Source organism: Pteropus alecto, unplaced genomic scaffold, assembly GCF_000325575.1.
Source record: "Pteropus alecto unplaced genomic scaffold, ASM32557v1 scaffold44, whole genome shotgun sequence".
Classification (NCBI taxonomy): domain Eukaryota; kingdom Metazoa; phylum Chordata; class Mammalia; order Chiroptera; family Pteropodidae; genus Pteropus; species Pteropus alecto.
This window is the reverse complement of record NW_006436812.1, coordinates 3716849-3728119: the sequence shown is the minus strand read 5'-3', so window position 1 is coordinate 3728119 and position 11271 is coordinate 3716849. Positions and strand designations below refer to the sequence as shown.

At 53.8% G+C, this 11271-nt stretch overlaps 1 protein-coding gene across 5 annotated transcripts in view; it reads right to left on the bottom strand.

Annotated features, from left to right (window-relative positions):
* Positions 1 to 191: 191 nt before the first annotated feature.
* TFAP4 (transcription factor AP-4) overlaps positions 192 to 11271 on the bottom strand; it is a 24492-nt gene continuing 13412 nt past the window's right edge. For 2 of the 5 annotated variants that reach the window (XM_015591204.2, XM_015591205.2), the window contains exons 4-9: positions 4733 to 4898; positions 4517 to 4615; positions 3936 to 4106; positions 3123 to 3263; positions 2411 to 2566; positions 192 to 1564 (exon numbers count right to left, since the gene is read on the bottom strand). In XM_015591204.2, coding sequence (XP_015446690.1) covers positions 1370 to 1564; positions 2411 to 2566; positions 3123 to 3263; positions 3936 to 4106; positions 4517 to 4615; positions 4733 to 4898 — 928 coding nt within the window. In that variant the 3' untranslated portion in view covers positions 192 to 1369. The remainder of the gene's footprint in view (positions 1565 to 2410; positions 2567 to 3122; positions 3264 to 3935; positions 4107 to 4516; positions 4616 to 4732; positions 4899 to 11271) is intronic. The other 3 variants (XM_015591206.2, XM_025048367.1, XM_006913873.1) reach the window with 2 other exon arrangements.

The following is an 11271-nucleotide window of genomic DNA, read 5'->3' as shown; positions in this document are numbered from 1 at the left end:
GCCATGTTACTCTCAACTTTCAGAAGAGGAAACTGAGGTTCTAATATCAAGTGGCTTGCCAACAGTGGAACTGACCACTAGCAGACCAACTCCAGGACCTAACCTCTTAAACATTACACCATGAGGGAGCGCTCACATCCCTTCTACAGTTGAGACTGAGGTTCAAGGAGGTTAAACAAGCTGAAAAAGTGGCAAAGCTAAGGGATCTACCAGGATCCCTGAAATTTGTGTCCATTCTCTAGAAGACAGGAACCTGTGGCTTTGGTGTCCATTCTCTCTTTGCCCCCATACAAAGGAGTTGGGGGCCACTCTTCCCAACCCCAATACCATCTCCCATCTTTGCAAAATATCCAGAGTAATCTCAGGCAATGTGAGGACCCCGATTTCTCACTGCAACACCACACACAAGTTGGGGGAGTCATCATGCTCACTCACATCCAGTCCCCTCTGGTGGGCCCAAATAGCATCCCATACTCTAGTCCAGGAAGCCTTCCCCAGCAACTCAGGACAGCAAGCACCAGGAGAAACAGAATCTAAAAAACAAAGTACAAACTTTATTTTGTTTCTTTATAAAGGCACGGTGGCCTCTTGGTTCCCCACCCCCCCACTTTCTTAACAAAATATAATAGCTCTCCATGAACACAAAGACCTCAAAATTGTAAAAAACAAAACAAAACAAAACAAAACCAAAAAATCCAACAACAAACAAAAAGAAAGAGACAAAGACATTTGGGGGGTTGAAGATGGGAAACCTGGAGGGAAAGGTGGGGACTGGCTGGTGGTGGAGAGTGGTGAATCCTAGTGCTGAGATGGGGCTGGCAGGGCAGGGTAGGGCAGAAGGGCAGCAGCAAACCCCAACCTAGAAGCAACTTCAACCCCAAACCCCCAGAGTCCTGACCCAGCCAGACCCCAACCCATGTAAGTGCTTAAAGGAGAAAGAAGAAAACCAAAACGAGGAGGGAAGGGGAAAGTTAAAAACTTGACAGTCACAGGGCGGGCTCTGGGGAAGGCAGAAATATGTTGGGGTTTTGTTTGATTTTCCCTGTTCTTAAAAATGTTTAAATGAAGAAACGCTTTTTGGCGGAGAGAGGCCAGGCACCTCAGTGTCAGCTCCCTCAGCCTCCCGGGCGAGGCCCAGCCCCAGGTGTCCCGGTGCTCCCACACACTCCCACCACCCCAGCCCCTGGGACCTCAGGTAGGGTGGACTTCGCTCAAAGATTGATTTACAGTATTGAAAAAGAGGTCATAAAAGAGACCCAAATGACGTCATAATTTTGTAAAAATTCCTCACTTGCTGGCCTGCATGTACTCCCTGTTGCTGCCCCGGCCCCCTCCAGCCCCCAGAAGGGAGAGGGGGGCTGGGGGGTGGTCAGGGAAGCCCCCCAATCCCCACCGGCTCCTCCCGGCTCTGGTCCATGGCATCGCTGTCTGAGGCCTCTGAATCAGAGGCGGTGTCGGAGGCCTGGGCCTCTGGACAGCTTCGGACTGGCTTCACGATGACTGCTCGCCGCTGCTCCTCCTCCTGCTCCTGCCTTTCCTGGGTGCCCTCGATGTGCTGGATCGCCTGGGGGTACAGCTTGCCATGAGGATGGCTGGAGGCACATGGAGAGCCACCATACCGCCCCCAACACACACCCCAGAAAAGTTTAGAAGCCTGGCAAAGCAGCAAGTGGCCTGCCAGTCAGGGGAAACAAACTAGCAAACCTCTCTGCTGAGCTGAAAATTCCCTTCCAGATGACAATGAAGGGTGGTTTAGAAGTTACCAGCATCTTTCATTTATTTATATATTTCAAAGTCAGCCTATTCACTGATGAAAGGACTTTGTTATGAATTTCATTATTCAATTTGCTGAGTTTACGCGCAACTAAAGGTCTAGGGGTTGATGGGCTTTTTTTCTGTTTGGGCTTTTTTGGTTTATTCATTCCTTTCTTTGTGATGTCATTGGAGCTCCCGAGGGATCTCTGTCTCACGCTGGGTACAGCAGTAACCTCAGGCTTGACTCACAGAACTGATCATGTAGTTTCGTCCTCCTCTGTAGGAAGCTTGTCACCCTCCCAGTCTCACTGAAGGTGAGAGGAAGTTCGGGACCAACCCTAGAGATGGTGGCAGGAACTCAGGAAGCCCAGGGTTCCAAGAACAAAGGACCAGGACCCTCTCAGCAAACCCTACATGGAGGGGAGGAACTGGGTCTTCCAGGCCACACTGTCCCACATCTCTGCCCCTCACTGTCTCCACAGAGCCACCTCCCCTGCCTGCAAAACAAGAGGGAGACTCAGGAATGGAGACACACATAACTTCCAGACCTTCTACTCGTCTCACCTCCCGTCAGTCTCTGCTTTCTAATCTCCCCCAAAGGACCTGTTCCCAGAGGAGCACCCCCACATGCTGCCACCTCCCCGAACCCAGGTACCTGCACGATAGTGTCCAGATTTTGCCGGGATGTGGAAACAGAGTTGATAACCGAGGAGGGGCCCATGGTGACGACGTTGATATGGTGGGAGGGCGGGGGTGGCGGGGCTGGTACAATCACTGTGGGGTGGTGGGTGGGGGCCGGAGGTGGCAGGAGCTGTAAGGTAGAGGCCCTCAATCTTTCTCCAAAGTTTCCAGGAGCTGCCACTTCCCTTCCCTACAAAACCATCTCCCTCTGCCCACTGCCTCAAAACAGCCTCTGCCGACCACTCATGCGGGGCAGCGGCCAGTTTGGGACCCCCATTCCCCTCTTATTTTAAAAAAGAAATGGCAGCCTACAGAGGGCTTCCAGCCATCTGAGATTCCATGGCCCCTTCACTGGCCAGCACCAAACAAGCAGTTCAATAAGTACAGCAGTAGTCAGGAGTTTAGAATCTGGATTTAGACAGCTAGGGGTCAAATCCCTGACCTAATCACTAAGGATCTTGAGCAAGTTATTTAGCCTTTCTGTGCCCACTTTCCTGATCAGTAAGACAGCCTCAAACGGATGTTACAAGAATTCATGTGATAATGTACACACCTGGAAACCAGGAATGTCTGCATTATTATGATTTAGGCCCTGAATTTGCCCTGTTAGACACTGAGGCACCGATGCTGAGTCTGAGAGCCCTAGCCAAGGTCCACACGGCCCCTCCTGGGTGCCTCCTGCTTACCTGGGTCCGCAGGTGCTGCTGTTCCCTCTCCAGCTTCTCCTGGTGCAGAAGCCGCACCTGTTCCTGCTGCTGCTGCAGCTGCACCTGCTGTGCGATCACCTTGAGCTTTTCCGGGTACATGTGGGCCTCTAGTGAGCGCACCTGGAGACAGAGCAGCAGGCTCAGGGGTGGGGCCCAGACCAAATCCTAGAGCCTCAGGGTCCTCAGGGCCTCAGGGCTGCTGAGGTCAGCCTCTCCACACTCTACCCTTTACAAAGCAGGCCATTCACACCTGATGCAAACCTTAGCAGGAGCCTTCCACCTTAGGGAAGAGATCTGGGGTAAAGATCAAAGTCCTACCATAGCCGGCCAGGCCCGCTCTGACTCATCTCTCTTTCCATGGCCTTCCTCATGCCATGCTCCCTCCCTCCAACCTTAGAGCCTTTGCCTTCGCTGTTCCCTTTTACCTGGAGTATCCTTCTCTCCTCTCTGCCTGGTTAACTGTGAAACTCGACAACCCCCCATCTCCCAACCTCGGCTCAGAAAAGCCATGATGCAGCCCAAATCTCCCTCCCAATGCCCACACTTTCTGCACAACTTTTATCAAAGCTGCATTTTTACAGTGTGAGACCTTTTGATTGATCTCCCTATCCCAACACGAACAGTGACCACGAAGGGCAGAAACCTATCTAGTTTGCTTCCCACCGGACTCCTCCAACTCCTAGGCCTGGTACAAAGCAGGTGCTCCTATAAATAACTGCTCAAGGGAAGCAGGGACGGGAGAAAAGAGAAAGGGACTGGAATCCCCCCACCAAGCCCACCCACCTGCCTCACCTGCTCCTCCAGCATCATGCGAACTGAGCGTTCCTTGTCCAGCTGCTGCCGCAGCTCAATCATCTCCCGCCGTAGGTCTTCCGCCTTTTCGTCCTCCCAGATGTCTGGAGAGCCGATGCCCTCATCCTTGTCCTCCGCCCGCCGCCGCTTGGGGGACGAGCCACTCAGCTCCTAGAAACCCCAAGGGGTCAGTGAGTGTGCCCTGACACCCCCATACTACCACTACCAACAAGAAAATTGGGGAGCTCCATTGCAGCTCCTCAAAGCTGTCAACCTAGGTGCAATGGCATTGGGAGCCCCATTCTGCAAATCCAACAACAGCCACAGGCTAGAAATGGAGAAAGAATGGACCTGCTTGCCAAGTCACCCGGTTCCTTCCAAAGCCACTCCATTGAACTTGACAGATGGGTAAACTGAGGCCTTGGCAGGAAGGCTAATGACTGAAGTAGGTGAGTCAGTGTGGGAAGGTGGGACCTACAGCCATATCAGAGTCCCAGGCCAGTTGTTGGGCCTAGACACACCCATGTCAGAGAGAGGGAACCAGGAGGAAGGCAGGGTGCTGAGGCCTCCATAGGTGCTACCTGGATGAAGCGCTTGAGCTGTGTATTCTGCTGCAAGAGTCTGGTCTTCTCCTGCTCCAGGGAGAAGATGTATTCTGCCGTCTGCTGGAGAATGGCTGCCTGAGGGCAGAAGGGACAGGTCAGAGGCCCTGGCTGGTAGTGTCTGCCAAAGCTTGCTTCTTTCTCCCTGCTGAAGCCCATTGCCTCCTCCAGGAAGCCCTCCCAGCCCTCACTTACCTTGCTAAGCTTCTCTCCATCTGTATGTGGGATAAGGGTCTTCAGGGACTGAAAGCCCGCGTTGATGCTCTGCATGCGCCTCCGCTCGTTGCTGTTGGCAATCTCCCTCCGAATGCGCCGCTCCTGGTCCCGCTGAGTCTCAGGTGTCAGTGGAATGTTGGCAAGGCTGCCAGGGAGGGCAGGGACATGCTCAGGCTAGGTACCCTCCATCCCCTGACCCCAGTGGGCACCTGTCTTTACAATTCATCTCCAGAGGGCCCCGAGTATAACGCCTGGATGTCAAAGTCATCATGCAAATCCCAGGTCCTGGCCCTAACGTCTGGATTATCTGAGTGGGTCCCAAAACCTGTATGGCTAGCAAGAATCCCTGTGATTCTGATGCAGGTGAGCCCAGATGACAACTGGAGACACCAGCTTCTGGGACTCCTCTGAGCTCCTTGCTATGCACCTGGACCACCTTCTTCAGAGTCAAAGGCTTAAGCCCTGAGGAAGATATCCCTCCTCCATCCCCAACCCGACAGCCATGTTTCTAGCCACAAGTTTCTACGCAACCCCGAGCCAGGCCCCACTCTGCGCTAAGACAAGACAGGTACCAATCACTGCAGAAAAGTGACATTAGGCCAGACACCCCTGGGGATAGTTCTCCTCCACGCTCACCTACCCCAAGAGGCAGACCTACTCTGTGCCAGAGAAGCAAGGCTCCCAGCATGCAGTGGGCAATGTCATTTCATATTATGTGATTGCATTTTGCAGGAGCAGCAGCAGCCAGTGGGGTGAGAGAGAAGGCAGCCAGCGGAAGGGGGTGAGGCTGTGGGCCAAGAGGCGTTGGCGGGAGGCAGAGACAGCAGTGAGGCCTGTGGGCCCATGGGCCCAAAGCCACTGCTCCCAAGGGGTGGGCCTGTGTGTGGCCTTGAAAAGGCATGTCCCCCTTCCCAGCCCTCTCTTGCAACTTCCCCCACCCCTGGCCTGATGGCTTCCAGATGCTGGGCTCCTAGAAGAGGCCACCAGCCCCACCCAAAGCCACAGCCCTGGTTTCTTCCTGAGGGGCCCTGCAGGGTGACCTGGCCCAGGCCTGGGCTCACACCCTTGGGTCGGTTAATGGGGAAAGGATTCTGGGCAGCCCTATTTCCATAGATAGAAGAGCCTGGGCTCAAAGAGGTGCCTGGTCCAGCTCCCCTGTGATGCCAGGTACCCACGGCCCAGCCCCAGGCAGAAAGGAATCTGTACAGAAACCCAGGAGGGAAACAGTGGAGACAGCTGGAGACAGCTGAGGCCTTTCCCACCCCCACCCCACCCTATCTGCTCCCCGCAGGACCCTGGACTTGTCTTTGCCCCTTCCTGGGCCTCAGCTTCCTCTTCCCACAGAGGATGGTTGACTGGGGTGGGCCAGGTGTGGGCTCCATATAAGCCACTGCTGAGGATCCAGAAACAAGACCCCTCCTCCACCAATCCCCAATCCCCCAGGGAACTCCCTGGGCCCCTCCCACAGGGTACAGGTCCCTCATAGGGCCTCAGAATGTCAGCACTGGAAAGGGAACCCATGACCCCCCACTTTACAGATGGGACTTAGGGCTCAGAGTGAGAAGGAACATAGTTTTAGGGTCAGACAGCTAGGCATCTGGCTACCCCACTTCTGGGCCAGAGGCATCTCACTTCTCCCAGTTTCCTTGACCCTACAGTGGGAGTGACTGGTGTGGCTGGAGAGGGAACAGGTCAGAGACCTGATACACAGAGGTGTGCCAACCCTTTGGGAGAGGGGAGATTAGAAAAGAGTCCGGGCTCCCAGGCCTGGCAGTGCCCTTCAGAAGCTCTGTGGTGGGTAGATTAAAGCCGGGGGTCTTTGGAGCAAGAAGAGATGGACAGAGACGTCCACAGGAAACCAAGCCACCAGGTGACCCTGTCTGGGAGCATCCTCCTCCCCGTCAGGAAAGATACGGGAAGAGACCCTCCCCACCACTCACCCAGACCCTGGGTCCCTCCTGGTAATGCCCAAAGGCCAGAGCTGAGCAAAGTAGTGAAGGATGAAAAAGGAGCCCCATGCCCATCCCTGGGCCACCCTGAACACTAGCCTTTCCAGAAGGCCGACCTGGAAGGCCTAGCATCAGAGTAATACTTTTTTTTAAGTCTTTTTTAAGTCCTTACTGTACTAAGGACTCACTTTGCTGGGATTTTCTCATTGAATTGTCACAATCTTCTCCTGTGTTATGTGGCTTTACGATTCCTGTGTGGAATGAGGACACAGAGACTTGGAAAAGGAATAGCTCAGCCAGTGGTGGTGCCGATCCGAGGGCCCTTCTCTTACCCACGAGAGGTCTCTCCACAGAGCAGAGTGGGCTCTGCACTGTCCTACAGAGTGACAGTTACCCCTGTATTAAGGACCAAGCACAGGTATACCGTCATCCTGTTAGCTCCTATTATCACTCACAGAACTTTTATATTTTTCCCTCATTCTCAAAGAAACCCAGCAGAGTGACTGCATCATCTTGTTGCAATGAAGAATCCAGGGTCCTGGGAGGGGAAGTGGCATGACCAAGGTCAGGCAGCCAGACCAGTGAGCAACAGGCACTTGCAGACAAGGAAGCTCACACTCTCCTCCCCCACCTGCTGATGGTACCCTCTACTGCCAGCATAGGCACACACAGTGCCCCAAGTTCCTCAACTCCCACCTGCAAGCCAGAGCTCAGGGTCCCCCACCAAACAGCATATCTGCTCATGAAGCCTCAGTTCTAGGGAGCTGACCCTGATCCTCTCCCTTCTCCCAGGGTGCCCAGGATATAGGCCTGAAAGCCCCAGACGGAAGTTCCTAGATAGAAGTTCTCAGAAGGAAGGGTTCTGAGGCCCAGGCAGGGTGCAGGGGCCTATATCAACTCCTGCTCATTGGAAGTCACCAGTCTTACCCTTCCTAATGTTCTATCTTGTCCCCTTTGTCACCAATCCGGGCTTAGGAACTGGCTGCTGATTAACCTAGTACAAACTTAAGTACCAGAAAAGGCTTCTCCCCAAAGCTAAAGTTCCTCATGGGGACCCAGGCTGCCACCAAGACTTTCTACTATCGCTCACTTAAATAGCCCTGGAAGTACCAGCTGACAGTTTCTTTGATAGATTTGACAAAGCGGGTGTTCTAACTGGTGGAGTGCTGGCCAAAAGGAGTTCTAATTGATTGAATACTGCCTAACCAGGAGTTGTAACTGGTGGCATCACAGCTAACCAGGAGTTCTGATCGGTGCAATCATAGCTAACCAGGGGTTCTGATTGGAAGAATCATAGCTAACCAGGGGTCCTGACTGGTGGAGTGCTAGCCAACCAGAGCTTCCTATAAAGGATGGCTAATTGGAATTTCCAACTGATACTGTACTAGTTAAAGTAGATTTTTCTGCATACATTAAATTTTTGCATTTGTTCTGAGTTTTGCAGAAGTAAACATGATTTACCATATGTAATTGTAAAAATCCTACCAGTCGCCCCACATCGACTTCAGACTCCCCAGGTGAGCAGTGAAAGTGGCCTGGGTCCACGGACGCTGACTATCTCTTGCTTCTCTCCTTCCCCAACTGCCCCAACTGGCCAGGGGCTGCCCCACCTCAGGGATAAGGGAGGGCACCTGCCAAGGAACAGTTTGGGTACCAGCCTCAGGTGCCAATACCAGAGCTGCCACTCCACTACCAGATACTCCCAGAGGGTAGGCTGAGGAAGCCCTCTGGGAATAACGCCAGCATCCCAACTAGAGGCTCAGAGCGGGGAACACGCTCTTTAAGTCTAGATCTTGACCTGTACCTGTTCCTCCTACCCAGCCCAAGGGCAATGGGTATCCTCACCCCACTAGACAACCCTGCCCGGCTCCAGCCTCAAATTAGCCACTGTCAGCTCTCATTTCACACTGCCCCGAAGTCACTCACGCACTCACCATTCAATAGCTACACAGTGAGAGGTTGGACAGCCACACAGGATTTCTCCCATACTCTAAAGAAGACAGGAGGGAGGAAGACAACCCTCATCAAGAATGCCCAAGGCGCTCGCCCTTCTCTCTGCAGCAGATACTAAAGCAGCCCGGGGCCCTCGCCCCTCCCCTGTTTCTATCCATATACTCCACTCCAAACAGCCTGCCAATCCTGCCCTCGGTCCCAGAACACAGCACGTCCAGGTGTTCCCATAAGAAACACCCTCTCCCCACAGCATCTCCAGCCCCTCAGAGGGAGCTCTGCACTCAGTGGGTTCACGTGCAAACACCATCCCTGACACTTATTAGCTGTGGAACCCCAAGCTTAACCACTTCACCTCTCAAAGCCTCAGTCTCCTTCTCTGTAAAATGGGGGAATACTGCCTCACTTTCACAGGGTCATGGTAATGTTTAAAAGGAGGAGGAAGAAAGATTGATTGAGATTCAGAATAACAGGATGCCTTGTTTTTCCAGGCTTTGTACCCAGGACTCCGGAAGAACTCATGGATCTCTCTTAGGGGGCTGATGCGTCGGCTTTAACTCAAGCAGTTACTTCGTCATGGCAGACTATTTATCTCTTAGAGGGCTGACAAGATCCTTCAGCACCACAAGTTCTTGAGCTCTTAGGGTAGGGGCCAATTCTGGTTCATTGTGATATCCTCAATCCCATCACAAAGTAGATGCCTCATAAATACTGCGTCAGGGACCCAACACACATTCCAAACCCTCTAATTTTTCTCTAATTCCTGAGAGCACTTGTCTTTTTCTCCACCAAGGGCAGTCCCTAAATTCTTTAAGACCACCATGTTTCCGCCTCTAAGAATTTGAATGCCATTTTAACAGCAACCAGGTACTTTCCATATACATAGCGAGATTTCACAGGTGCTCCATTTTAGAAAGACTAAGAGCAATTAGATGACATCCAAAACTACAGCGTGTGTGGGCCCCGCTGTGCAGTACTGGCTCCTCTGGAGAGGTAGGGAGTCCTGCTAGTCACCGAGGGATGGAACAAAGTCCACCAGCCTCAGAAGCGAGTCCATCTGGCCAGAAGGTCCTGCCCAACCCACAACCTTGATCGTCAAGAGGTCCTCAATCTCACCCCACAACCCTTTCTAAAAATGAACAAACCCAGAAGACCCAACTCCACGCTCAGTGCACACAGGCTGGTAAGTGCTTCCCAGAAAGGCAGGCTGAGGACACCCCCATGCCCAGCCCTGGGGGGTTGTCCTGTCACCTCAAGTGCTTGCCCCATGGAAGACAGATGGACTCCTCCAAAGTAAGGCTAGGGACAGAGTGAAGTTGATGCCAGGGTCCACTGCACCAAGCCTGCCCAGGATCAGGGCCATCAATGTCCTCTTCAACATGTGGAGCAGCTCAACCCCTCCTCCCCACTGCCCAGCCCTCCTCTGAGCAATCAGCATCTGGGGGTAAGAGCCGGTCCCTGGGATCAGGGTTCAAGTCCCAGCCCACCACTTGCTGTAGCCGTTCCCTTGTCTGTGCCCTCATCCCACACAGGAATCATAAGGCCACTTAACTCAGGAATACTGACAATTCTATGAGAGAAATCTGGCAAAATAAGTCCCTAGAACACATTAAGAGCGCCAGAATTTTTTTTTAACTTTTTACAGCTAGGTCCTCCAGATGGACCTTTGGAAGGGCCAGCACTTGGTGGGGGGGCTCTGCTAGCTGCATGAACTACCAACTGGCCTGGCCCATCATCCCTGAACTTGAGTGCAAAGTGGGAGCGGAGTGGGTGGGGGGAACATGTGTGCAGCAACCTTCCCCCAACCTAGTTTCTGCAGCCCCTGGTCTCCACCAGCCTGGGCCTCACCACCTGGGGCTCCACCTTTCTCAATCCCCACCCTGCCAGCCCCGGCGGCAGAGCACGTGGCCCCAGCCCTGGGGAGCCATTTCACTCCTAGATTTGCGCCACAAGAAAGCAGCAGCAGGTCTCAAACTTGGGCACGCGGGAGAACCCCCCACGCAGCACCGCCGTTTCAGTATGCAGACAGCCCGGTCCTTCTAGCGATCAGAGTTGCGGGCACGGGCATTTTAACAAGTGTCCAAGGCGATTCGGGTGCGGATAGTTCCCGAATCCATCACCCTTTGGTAAAGGGTGGATCTGGAACAACCCGGGCCAAACTTGTATAGTGGCTCCTAGGGAGAGCTGTGGACCTCGGACCACCCACCAACCAGGCTGAGAGACCCAACGCTTTCAGTTTATGGCTGCGGGGAGAGGCGTGGGATAGAAAGTCTGCAACGGAGACCCATGTGAGGCGAGTGGTGGCTTCGTGAGAACTGGGACGGCTTCTAGTGCCCCTTCCCCCCAAATCGCCCCCACCCAGCCCGCCACACCAAACCCGCCTGCGGGGTACGAGCTTTGTGCAGGAAAAGCATGGCCCAGGCGCGCCTACATCTCCCACAATGCCGCACCAGCGGGGCACGGAGAACTACAACTCCCGTGAGGCCGCGCACCGAGGTCCGCCTACTCCAAGAGGGCTGCAGAGTCACGTCCAGGCCTCGCTAGTAAACAGCGCCCGGGCGCGGGCGGCGACCGAGCAAGCCAGCAGCCGCCAACGTGCTCGGGTCCGCAGCGGCTCTG